We start from the raw sequence: 13,498 nt of genomic DNA, 5'->3' as shown, positions 1-13,498 counted from the left end.
AGCACAATTTTGTTTCAAACAGTAGTTTCATATTTTACAAGACAGAATTATTCTGAGACTGACCTGATGATTATTCTGAGAATGATCAATCATGAGTATTTTCCTTTCTATTGTGTCAGTTAAGTGAAGTGTCTCCAGAAGGGCATTTTAAATGACACTGTTAGATGCACTTTGAAAATGCCTATAATTAGACAGAAACGTTTTCAATTTTGAAATTTTATATTGTAATTAATTGGTAACCCTCTTAAATTAATAATACAAAAGTTCATTTCAATTCAATAAAATTATCTGGGACAAAAAAAATAAGGAAAGAATTCCATAATCAAGATCATAGAATGGCTTGGGTTGGAAGGGACCTTAAAGATCATCTGGTTCCAACCACCCACCAGAGGCAGGGATGCCACCCACAGGTTGGGCAAGGCCCCATCCAACCTGGCTTTGAACACCTTCCAGGGGTGGGGCATCCACAACTTCTTTGGGCAACCAGTTCCATCAGGTCACTGCTCTTACAGAGAAGAATTTCTTCTTAAGAATTTCTTCTTAATGTCTAATCTAAGTCTATAGATGATTTTTTTTTTTTTTTTTTAATCTTAATCTCAACAGAGATCTGAGAGAGATGTCAGATCTCAGAGAGAAATGTCAGATCTGACAATATGCTAATGACCGTTCACATGTTTAATAATTCAATAACTATTTCCCTATACTTTTCTGACAGCTCTCACCCTAAGGAAGCAGTTGTAATTCTCTTCTAATATCCTGCAAGAACTTGAAAGTAAACAAAGAGAAATGATCACAAAAGCCAAAAATGCTGTAGTACCACATATATAATATATACTGGCTGACTGCACTGATGAGCTTGATCTTTTTGCAAACTAATTTTTTAGTCATTTTGTGTTGGAGCTATCAGCTCTAGCACTTTCTTACTGTAAGTCATTGAAATTCAAATGAAAAGGTCATTTAAGTGTGTACATGTTATACCTTCAGAGAGTACACAATTATGTAACAGTTTTTATCAACTCTTATCTGACAGTGAACAATGCAAGTTTCTGCATTTTTAATACTACTCAAAAGTTCTCAATGCTTAGCCACATTGAACTCGATTACTGTTGATGAGGAATCTTATATACCACTGCTCTGTCAACTTTGCTGTCCTGTCAAACTTTGTGCTGTTTGACACTCTTAAAAATACTGTTTGTTTTTCCTGTTGGTCACAATTTTGATATCTTTAATGCCTTGTGCACATTAAAATTAAGTATCACACAAGCAGCACATTGCTTGTGAATCACAAACTAGAAAATCATGCTAAAGAAAGTCTTACTGATATTTGCCTCATCTAAAGACTCCTGTTGTGAGATGGAGTTCAATTTTTCAGAGCTCCATGAAAAGCTTTCTCTCCCATGCTTCAGTATACACCTCATTATTTAGACTGTCGATCCACTAACACAAAGCTAGAATAAGGTCGGACTGCCCCCATTCATTTCTGCTCTTCCTTTGTGATGCAACAATATATTTGAGCATCTGCCAAGTTAAATGGACCACAAAGCTGAGCTGAATGGAAACTAACCTAACGTTTTAATCCACAACAGTTATTCAGTCTGGTTAATTCAATGGCAAGACAAACTGTTATGATGACTCAGGAGAGGGACAACATGGGGAGAACTGTGATTAGCTGAGAGTAGGATGAAAATTAGTCTTTTCATCCCTAAACCTATTAAATTCATTAAACAGGCAGAAAAGTAATCAAGTGACAAGTAGTGTTTCTTGTTTTTCAATTCAGAACACTGTTCAAGAGAGACTCTTCCAACAAAACACAGTTCCAGAAGAGATGGAAAACAGGAGAGAACATCCTCATGGCTATAAGCAGCATGGGTTTTAGAAACAAGGATGAATAGAAAGAGTGTCTTCCAGTTCTGATGAAACGTTCCTTTTATATGAAAGAAATTTGCTTTGCAATATATTTGCTATTAAAGAACATAGAAAAGTCAATGACTAACTTAATTGTCTTTAAAATATTGTCCTTTTAGAATATCACCTTAGCTTCAGAAGCACAAATATATTAGGTTTCATTTATCTGTATACAAATATACATAATTTGTTGCAACGGATTCTAAAACTTATTTATTGCTTTCAAATCATTAATTGATTCCTCTCTTATTTAATCTTATTTATTTATTTATTTTCAAATTCCTATATTTCTGATTTACTTCTAATGTCTACATTTTTTGTAGGCTAAAATCTCGTTTTATGACAATCAATGATTCATCAAGAGGGCACAAACATTGCCAATTTGTTTGTACAGTATTCTTCATATTTTTTCTTTCAATGGAATATAAAGATCATGTTCTGTCCCACCATGATGGTAGAAGTATGCTTCATGGCTTTATAGTTTTAAACAGCTTGCAGTCACATACTTGCTTAAAATAATCATATCACTGAATGTCACTTAAATGAAAATCAGTAAGTTATGATACATGTTTGATATGACAAATTAAAATACCTTAGTCTGTTTTCTTGCATGCTGAGACCACTTTCCATGGGTGACAGTCTATCATGTGTATCTTTCTGTGAATGAGTTTTCCCTTGGAGAAGCATCCCTCTGTAGTAGCGTCTGTAATCTAAATCTTCGTGCACATCTGAGGAGGGGAATTAAAAATAAAAAGATAGTAATTTTTGTCTATTTTGTAGAAGAAGCTTCTAAAAAGTAGTAAATATTTAATCCACAATTATTGTAAGTAACATGGAAATAATTCTGTTGATTCCAAAATATTATAATTAAATTATATGTTCTACATGAAAAGCAGAAGCGGAGTTCCAACATTACTTTGTGTTGATGAATGACTCGAAGAGCAAGGGCACGGGTCCCTAGAGGAATTGTACAAGCAAGGCAAAGAAAATACAGAATTTATAGCCATGGAGTAGGCCGGATGAGAAACATTCTTGTGAAATATGCAAGGAGTAGTCTGTCCTTGAGAGAGAGATAAACAGGTGGATCTGAGGCCCAGGAAGATAAGGAAGTAGCTTATGTGCTGTAACTGCAAGTAGGAGGAACAGTATTTTTTGCAACACTTTTAGGCTTAGCCAATAGGATAGTGACCAGTAGGCATAATTATCGCTGTGTGTATAAATATATGGATATCTGTGCAATAAAGTTGAAGCTTGTATTACCACTCATATTGAGTTGATCATTTGCTTCCCCGTGCCGAAATCGGAGGGTCTCGCACCCACAACTTTGACTGTTGGAACTTTAAGAGGACCACGCAAGTCCCCTTTGTCACACGTACTTGGAAACGGATCATTTCACAATTGAAAAAATGTACTGTTGGACTGGGAAGAAAGCAGATCTCAATTTTCCAGTTCAAGTCCCATTCTTAAAGGTCCATATATTTCTCATGTGTCCATGCACAGTGTTCCAGGATTACAATAATTTTTAGTAAAGAATCAGATTTTACCTAACAGCATTTTATATTTGCCTAAAACTAGCCTTATTTCAAGTTGTTATCTCTTTGGAAGGGTCTAGTAAATCCTATCTGAAATGAGATAGGCAAACTTACTTTCTGCATTTTATTCCATAAATCATACCAAGAGTTTTCATGAGAGGAAGATTCGTGATTTGGCCCTGAACCTGAGGAAATTTTAGAAAAAAATCTATGTGTCTTTTTTTTTTTTTTTTAAAGTTCTTGTTATGTATTCAGAACTACATTGATTTATTTCCTCTCACACTATTTACTCACAGTTTGGTTAGCTGCCAAAAAAAGTAATATTAGACATATAAGCTGAAGAAACACTACAGAAAACAGGATATTGTGGTTTTCCAACTTCAAAATTTGGAACACCACACCACCTAGACATGTGCAAAGCACTTGACACTGATCCCCATGCTATTGTTGTCTGTAAATTGGTGAGACATAGATGTGATGGATGGACCGCTCATTAGGTAAGGAATTGGCTGGATGGTCACACTCAAGAAAGCGTGGTCAATGGCTATGTCCAGTTGGAGATCACTAACAAGTGCTGTTCCTCAGGGTCAGTGTAGGGATTGGTGCTGTCTAACATCTTTGTCAGTGACATGGCCAATGAAATTGAGTAAAACTGAATGAAATTGAAAGAAATTTAAATTCAGCAAGCTTGTTGAAGATACCAAGCTCTGTGGTGCACTCAACACACTGGAGGGATAGGATGCCATCCAGAGGGATCTGGACAGGCTTGAGAGGTGGGATTGTAAGAACCTCGTGAGGTTCAATAGGGCCAGGTGCAAGCTCTGCACTGGGCCAGGGCAATCCCAAGCACAAGTACAGGTACAAATGAGAAAAATATATTTTTCATATGGTTTATACTTTTGACTGCAGAACAAAAGTTCTGTTTACTGAAGAGTCACCTAAAGAAGCCTTTTCCACTCATGTTTTATAACTGTTACAATAGTTATCTACTTGTCTTTGTCCAAAACAACAATAGAAACTTATGGTAGACAGTAAACACTTAATATTTTCTCTCTTTGAGTTACTGAAAAAACTATTCTTACATTTTATTTTTTTAAAACTGGTCTTGTCCCCAGAATGCCACAAAGTCTACTGTGGCCTAAGTTGTTCCTATCCTACAAGTACATTTTGGCCAGATCTATAACCTGCATACATTGGGTCTCAGAATCTAAGGATATAAACAGTACACACATATAAGTAATCTAAAAGAAAGGTATGATATGTATTATTCAGCTGTGCAAAACTGCTAATGATTGAAACATTGTGATTCTGTGATTCATTAACCTCCTGTTAGAAATGATTTCTCTTAAGTCCCATGGTTAAGGCTTCTGTTTGTGAACATATGTTGAATGCTTCAGAGATTGAACCCCTGGAGGAAAACTCCCCCAGGAGTTTTAAGTTAAAATAATTTTAAGTTAAAATAATTTTAAGTTGAAATCAGTTAAAGGTCTAACTGATTTCAACAGGTTCTTGTTCATGCTTGCATTTCATAGGGGGAAAAAAAAGGGTACAAAACGCAACCACCTGGTCAAATGACAGCTTCTCAACTTAGCTGTGTTGTTGCTAGGCAAAGAAGTTCAGATGGACAAAGTAAGGTAATTAATCAATAAAACTTGTTTAAATGTTTATAAACAGTAATAAATACATCTTGAAGATCATCTAATTCCAGCACCCCTGCTATGGGCAGGAATACCTTCCTTTAGATCAGGTTGCACAAAGCCCCATCCAACCTGTATGCCTTATGTATACATACATGTATATCCAAATTTTATTACTGAGAATTTGATTATAGAATTTTAAATGAGATCCTCATTTTACTAAGTAGTCTTTTAATAGAGCTCAGTCTAGATGGCAGTGGTCTAATGATCACCTTACTGCTACCACAAGTAAGGTTAGCTCATACTTTTAGAAAAAAAAAAAAAAAAGCATCCATGAACGAACTATGCATTCGTTCTATGCTTTATGCATATGCAAACTATGCATTAAAGCACTTCTCCAACACTACATACAATGCTTCAAGTCCGCATGAAGCTACATGTATATTGTCAGAGGAGCATGCAGGCCTCTCATTTCCACTGAATGCATTACATTGTTCTGTAGATGACGTACCTGGCATTCTCAAATAGTCAACTAACAGGAAACACGAAGAGAAAATGCAGTCTTCAACTTTCAAATGGAATTTGGCCTAACAGAAGATTGTAGTGATTCTAACAGTCAAAGACAGATTCTCTGAAACTGAAAGTCATTCAACAGAATAAGCAATCAAATTGTAATGACTCAGTTAAACTCCACGTAGAAGAAAATACATGCCTTACTCAATACCTGAGACATAATGCTCTTAAATGCTTCCCTCTGCACACAGAACTACAGTATAACAGTGACCTCTACAGGATTTCGAGGGCACTAAGTGTCTAGAGTTCCAAGGAATGTCTGTAAAATATTATTTCTCACAAATTTATTTGTCAAGAGTACAGGGACTTAAAATCTGACACTCCTGCTAGGTAGCAGTCTGAAGTCAGTAACAACCTGAATTTTACAACTTGTAAACATGCAATTAGGGCAAGTTTCTTTAACAGACATCCACCAGGTTTCTATGTAGCAAAACTATGTTGAGAGACATTTTAACCATTTTACTGATTCAAAAAACATTCCAGAAAGAACGTGTGGTGCATAGAACGTGTCAATTGTACCAAGTTTTTTTCCATTTATAATGGCTGTTCTACTTTTACTGTACACATTGTTTTCTGTCCTCATCTTTATAAACCACAATTTCTTTGTACTGCTGTTCTGGTTTTGTACTTAAAGACTCAGTCTTTTCAAGGTATGTTTACTTTCCATCATGCTTAAAGGAAATAAGCTGATCTCATAAGTGGGAATAATTTAGGACAAGGCACATATGAATAGCAAGGAAGCAGTTCCTACATACCAACCTGTTTTCAGACAACTGAAAATTATGTGTGGCTGCTGGAGGAAAAAAAAAAAAAAAAAAAAAAAAAAAAGAAGAAGAAAAAGAAGAAGAAAATACAGAGTGTAAATAAGGCTTAAGTTAACTTTTAAAATGCCCTTTTCTTTACTAAAATAGTACTAGAGTTATATATATATATACACACACATATACACAACGCCTGTTGGTGACTCAGGAATCCAAAAGAGTTCATGGTTGCGCTGTGAAAAAATATACAATCTATCAGATGTATTCTATCAGATGGAGTATCTCTCCTATTAAGAAAGGCTGAGAGAGCTGGGGGTGTTAAGCCTGAAGAAGAGAAGTCTCTGGGGAGACCTCATTGCAGCATTTTGATACTTAAAGGGGACTTACTAAAAAAAGAGAGAGAGAGAGAGAGTGAGCAACTTTTGCTAAGTCAGATAAGACAGGACAAGAAGTTAATCTACACTAATGCATGCAGCATGGGTAACAAACAAGAGGAGCTGGAAGCCATCGTGAAGCAGGCAGGCTACGACTTGGTTGCCATCATGGAAACATAGTGGGACCACTCTCATGACTGGAGTGCTGCAATGTCTGGTTATAGGCTCTTCAGAAGGGACAGGCTTACAGGCAGCATGGAGGGGGTGGTGTTGTGGCTCTCTATATTAGAGAGAGTTTTGATGTTGTGGAACTTGAGGCTGGGAATGATAAGGTTGAGTCCCTATGGGTTAGGGTAAGCGGGAAGGCCAACAAGGCAAGCATTCTGGTGGGGGTCTGTTGTAGACCGCTGAACCAGGATGAGGAGACAGATGAGTTCTACAAGCAGGTGACAGAAGTTGTGAAATCATCAGCGCTTGTTCTCATGGGGGACTTCAACTCCCCAGACATATCCTGGAAGCACAACATAGCCCAGAGAAAGCAGTCTAGGAGGTTTCTGGAGAGCGTGGAAGATAGCTTCCTGACGCAGCTGGTTAGTGAGCCTATGAGGGGAGGTGCCCCGCTAGACCTTCTGTTCAAAAACAGAGAAGGACTGGTGGGAGATGCGGTGGCTGGAAACTGTCTTGGGCAGAGTGACCATGAAATGGTAGAGTTCTCCATTCCTGGAGAAGCCAGGAAGGGGACCAGTAAAACCGCTGTATTGGACTTCCAGAGGGCTGACTTTGAACTGTTCAGGACACTGGTTGGCAGAGTCCCTTGGGAGGTGGTTCTGAAGGGCAGAGGAGTCCAGGAAGGCTGGGCACTCTTCAAGAAGGAAATCTTAATGGCACAGGAGTGTTCTGTCCCCATGTGCCCAAAGACGAACCGGCATGGAAGAAGACCGGCCTGGCTAAACAGAGAATTGTGGCTTGAGTTTAGGAGAAGAAAGAGGGTTTATAATCTTTGGAAAAGAGGACGGGTCACTCAGGAGGACTATAAGGATGTTGCAAGGCTGTGCAGGGACAAAATTAGAAAGGCCAAAGCTCATCTGGAGCTCAATCTGGCTACTGCCATTAAAGACAACAAAATGTTTTTACAAATACATCAACACAAAATAGAGGACTAAGGAGAATCTCCATCCTTTACTAGATGCAGGGGGAAACTTAGTTACAAATGATGAGGAAAAGACGGAGGTGCTTAATGCCTTCTTTGCCTCAGTCTTTAGCGGCAAGACCGATTGTTCTCTGGATACCCAGTACCCTGAGATGGTGCAAGGGGATGGGGAGCAGAATGTGGTCCTCACTATCCATGAGGAAATGGTCAGTGCCCTGCTATGGCACTTGGATGTACGCACGTCAATGGGGCCAGATGGGATCACCCAAGGGTGTTGCAGGAAGCACGGCCGAAAGCACAACAGACACTAGCATGCTCTATCTTATTGCCTGAATAGCCTAACTTTTATAGTGAACTTAACAGGGGTGGATAGTGTCTCACACAAGATTATTGGTCAAAAGCACTCAGACAAACAACTACAAGAAAACAACCCCACCTGCAAGAAAACAACCCCCTTGTGGTTAGCAGTCACGTAGACCTTGTCCTTGAAGCCAGATGTTGGTAACAATATTTTTCTAAATTCCTCAATTGGGTGATGTGGGAACACTGTCATGGGAACTTCTCATAGCTGCCCTGGTAGCTTGGTTTGCTCAGCTGCAGCAAGCCATGGGATTTTTGCTGTTTCAAAAAAATCCCTCAACACGAGGGTACTGAGAGAACTGGCAGAGGAGCTGGCTAAGCCGCTTTCCATCATTTATCAACAGTCCTGGCTTTCGGGGGAGGTCCCAGTCAACTGGCAGCTAGCAAATGTGACGTCCATCTACAAGAAGGGCCAGAGGACTGACCCGGGAAACTACAGGCCTGTCAGTTTGACCTCAGTGCCAGGGAAGCTCATGGAGCAGATTGTCTTGAGTGTCATCACGTGGCACTTACAGGGCAACCAGGTGATCAGGCACAGCCAGCATGGGTATATGAAAGGCAGGTCCTGCTTGATGAACCTGATCTCCTTCTATGACAAAGTGATGCGCTTGTTGGATGAGGGAAAGGCTGTGGATGTGGTCTAACTTGACCTCAGTAAGGCTTTTGACACTGTTTCCCACAACATTGTCCTCAAGAAACTGGCTGCTCTTGGCTTGGACTGGCATATGCTTTGTTGGGTTAGAAACTGGCTGGATAGCCAGGCCCAAAGAGTTGTGGTGAATGGAGTCAAATCCAGTTGGAGACCAGTCACTAGTGGTGTCCCTCAGGGCTCGGTATTGGGGCCAGTCCTCGTTAACATCTTTATCGATGATCTGGATGAGGGGATTGAGTGCACCCTCAGTAAGTTTGCAGATGACACCAAGTTAGGTACGTGTGTCGATCTGCTTGAGGGTAGGAAGGCTCTGCAGGAGGATCTGAATAGGCTGCACCGATGGGCTGAGGTCGACTGCAAGAAGTTCAAAGAGGCCAAGTGCCAGGTCCTCCACCTGGGTCACAACAACCCCAAGCAGAGCTACAGGCTGGGAGATGAGTGGTTGGAAAGCTGCCTGGCAGAGAAGGACCTGGGAGTATTGGTTGATAGTCAGCTGAATATGAGCCAGCAGTGTGCTCAGGTGGCCAAGAAGGCCAACAACATCTTGGCTTGTATAAGAAGCAGTGTGGTCAGCAGGGCTAGGGAAGTGATTGTCCCCCTGTACTTGGCTCTGGTGAGGCTGCACCTCAAGTACTGTGTTCAGTTTTGGGCCCGTCGCTACAAGAAGGACACAGAGGTGCTTGAGAGAGTCCAGAGAAGGGTGACGAAGCTGGTGAGGGATCTGGAGAACAAGTCTTACGAGCAGAGTCTGAGGGAGCTGGAATTGTTCAGCCTGGAGAAGATAAGGCTCAGGGGTGACCTTATCACTCTCTACAGGTACCTTAAAGGAGGCTGTAGTGAGATGGGGGTTGGTCTATTCTCCTATGTGCCTGGTGACAGGATGAGGGGGAATGGACTAAAGTTGCATCAGGGGAGTTTTAGGTTGGATATTAGGAAGAACTTCTTTACCGAAAGGGCTGTTAGGCATTGGAATGGGCTGCCCAGGGAAGTGGCTGAGTCACCATCCCTGGAGGTCTTTAAAAGATGTTTAGATGCTGAACTGAGTGATATGATTTAGTGGAGGACTTGTTAGTGTTAGGTAAGAGGTTGGACTCAATCATCTTGAGGTCTCTTCCAACCTAGAAATTCTGTGATTCTGTGAATGGTTTTAAACTAAAAGATGGGAGAATTACATTAAACGTTAGGAAGAAATTATTCACTCAGGGGGTGGTGAGACACTGGAACAGATTGACCAGAAAAGCTGTAGATGTCCCATCCCTGGAGGTATTAAGACCACGCTGAACAAGGCCCTAGGAAACCTGATCTAGTGGATGTCATCCCTGCCCACGGCAGGGGGGTTGGAACTAGACGATCTTTATGGTCCTTTCCAACCCAAGCCTTTTTATGATTCTGTTAGCATGAGTTTAGTCAAACATCCAAGATAACATGTTTACTCTAATCAGCATTACCTGTATTGGTGTATTCAGTTTTAGACCATGTAATTCAAAAATATGAAGTATTTATTATCTAGTAATCTGAGCTTTAAGGAAACATATTTCTTTCTGTAACTCTATAATCTATATATGAATAAACATTAAACAGTGAAATGATTTGTGTAGCTTCTCATGGGAACTAGCTCTGATTCTCTCATTATTTACAAATGTTTCAGTGATTAATAACTAAAAGTCTATAGAAAAATTACCATTTGACATTCTTTCAGGAACTTAAAGTAGAACAGAATGGTTGGAGAGCTGCTATTGAAAGAAACTTCTTACTGCATTAATATCTTGATTATGATATTTATAGATGTTTCCCCACACCCCCATCTTTAACTCACCAAATGGTAATGCGAAGTAGACATCCAGTAAGATCTCATGTGAAGTTGGTGTTCTTGTGCCTTGAATCTCACCTCCATTTTTTATTATTTCAGAATGCAATGTCCACCAGGCACCTGGACCTTCCTGGAAAAATATTCTGTAAGATCCTAGCATAGGATTTATAGCATTATCCACTTTTTCCCAAATCAAGTTTCTCTTAATTCAATGGGAGTCTGTAACACCAAAAATTTTCAAATCCGTTCCAGACAGCATAGACAAATCCATATTAAGATGATCAGATAATTATGATGCAAGAAATATAAATATTGTAAGCTACCCTTATGAATGGAGACCTTTAGTTCCCCTTTGAACTGGTACAAGCACATTCTAGCAAGGCTTAATGATCAGTAAGTAACATGCTAATAACCAAACCAAAAAAAAAGCGGAGCTGAAGCAACTCTCCCTTATGTTATTATAGCCCAGAACTGCAGAGTTGAGATGAAGAGGATACATAACTAAAAGTTCATCATCAGTAACCTGATTATAAATGGAGGCTCAGAGAGTCTGAAGAAATTAAGACTTAGACAACCTTGTTTAAAGTTTCTACATTAACTGCTAAGCCACAACCACCACATCAGCAAGTCATAACTCAACAGCTAGGATAGCAGAAAAAAACAACTGAACTTGGGGCCTCAGTGGATCTTGGCAGCTGTGAAACAGACCAACTTTTAATTTGAACAGGAGTTACTTGCTCTATACCCATCCTCTCAAGAATCAAAATGTCATTTCAATGTATATATAAATTAGTCCCTACAAAGAAATGGCTATGGAGACTGAAGGGATATGCTATAAGGAAGACATTTTCTGATTTTCTCTCCATTTACTCTATTATCCAATTTACTTCATCAACTGCATTAAAAAAAATAATAAAAATAAAGAGGGGCAGATAGATTACAAGGCAAATATTTTTATTTGCAAAGAAAAGGTGAAGTGGAACTCTCAAATGATAGACTAAATCAATCTTCCTAAATTCATAGGCTTTCAATTTTATTTTATAGACCCCATGAACTATGTGGATGAAAACAGATGGGTATGAGAATTGTTGAGTATTAGAATAAGGCATCTCTTCTAACTTTTTCACACTTCAGACTGTTTCACAGTTCTTGCAAATTGCTTCAATATTTCTGCACTCCTGAAAATCCCTTTTCTTAATTTTCTATCCTGAGAGCAAGCACACTTACTCTGGTGGCAACTGTGACAATGTTGGATATTTAATAACTCTTTGGATCTACCTGTTTTCTCCACTCGTCCTTCTGTGTTCTCATTGTAGTATTTCTTTCCTCATTACCATGGAGGAAATTTGTGTAAATTTGTGTTTTTCTGTCTCAGGGGAATTGGCTGCTGTGTCAAAGACAAAAACATTCTCCCCTCCCCCCGCCTTCCCCCCCCGAAGTTTAATAAAGATAGAGATTTACCCAAGGTCACACTATAAAGAGCCAAGGCCAAGAACCACAAATTGAAATTCCCTGGCTCAAAACCCGTAAACTGAACCATCTCTGCCTCTCTAATAGGTAGAGTACAAATGAACTCTAAACTACTTACTGAATTATACTTGACTCAGTGCGTGAGCCAGTTCTCCAGGGTGTACATGGCTAATTGACATCAGCTGTCACTGAGTCACATGTGCACTATGCCTCAGTATTACACACTGAAGCAACTGAGATTATAAATTTACATCGATTATAAGTGTCATTACACTAGTCTAGGAGACTAAAAATGAGAAATTCATTAAGTTTTACTAATTTGCTTTATATTTCCACAGAAGGTCAACTTACATCTGTTGCATGCTCCACAGCTGCAAGGGGAATCCATAAAATTCCTAAAATGCTATCCCAGAGCAAGCCTTTCTTCCACAGCTCTATAGTGAAGCCCTTTTCATCAGCGCTGATTTCACTAAAAACAATTAATACACAAATCATTAAACTGAAAATACAGGTTCTTCTACTCCGTCATAACACCGATTTAGTGATTTACAGTATATACAGAGGGGTTTTATTTTCAGTATACTCATAAAATGCAAAATAGAGTCATGATGTCGACATTAGGCTGGACATTGTTCAAAACTGCTTTTTACAAACTGATGAGAACAATTCTGCTGGAAATATGTGGCACAATTGCCAGTCATCAGTAGCCTTATTCTGCTACATGATTCGGAACTACTGGATATAACTCAAAAAGAATACAGGACCAGGAAGTGCATTTAGCTCAGGTCTTTTGAGCAGGCTCTGCATATGAGTTTTCCAGTAACCTCCACAGGACACTAGTTTCCCCAAGACAGCCCTACAGAATCTGCATTCTCAAGATCCACCAAAACTAACATAAGCGTGGGAGTAAAATAAAATAGCTGATCTTTGGTAGGTGAGTTCTCCAGTGAAAGTAGGATTCACAATCATTTTTAACATAAAACTCATAGGAATATTTTTAATGAAATCAAGGTTTGACAATGTTGGCTATGATGTTGCACACACTGTCAATCCATATGGACCATCAGCTTCAGCTAAGAGTAATTTACAATTGTATGGGAAAAAATTACGTCTTCCCTCATAACAGCAAACAAAACCAAAAAAAAAAAAAAACAGAGAAGGAACAGAAACGATCTCCTACAGTGAAGTATGTCAGTTCCTAATATCTTGTTTTCATGGTAAAGAAGACAAGCATAAAAGATGTTTGGAGCTTATTCCCATCATCAGAATTGAGA

General features: G+C 39.2%; 1 protein-coding gene across 1 annotated transcript in view; it reads right to left on the bottom strand.

The window, feature by feature from the left end:
* The window catches only part of LOC116493487 (protein unc-13 homolog A-like), a 43,450-nt gene that overhangs the window by 21,715 nt on the left and 8,237 nt on the right, over window positions 1-13,498 (bottom strand). Inside the window, exons 4-6 of the mRNA XM_032194944.1 lie at window positions 12,576-12,693; window positions 10,761-10,884; window positions 2,498-2,633 (exon numbers count right to left, since the gene is read on the bottom strand). Coding sequence (XP_032050835.1) covers window positions 2,498-2,633; window positions 10,761-10,884; window positions 12,576-12,693 — 378 coding nt within the window. The remainder of the gene's footprint in view (window positions 1-2,497; window positions 2,634-10,760; window positions 10,885-12,575; window positions 12,694-13,498) is intronic.

The sequence above is a fragment of the Aythya fuligula genome, chromosome 11, assembly GCF_009819795.1.
Source record: "Aythya fuligula isolate bAytFul2 chromosome 11, bAytFul2.pri, whole genome shotgun sequence".
Classification (NCBI taxonomy): Eukaryota; Metazoa; Chordata; class Aves; order Anseriformes; family Anatidae; genus Aythya; species Aythya fuligula.
Note: the sequence above shows the minus strand (reverse complement) of the source record. Positions and strands in the feature narration are given on the sequence as shown.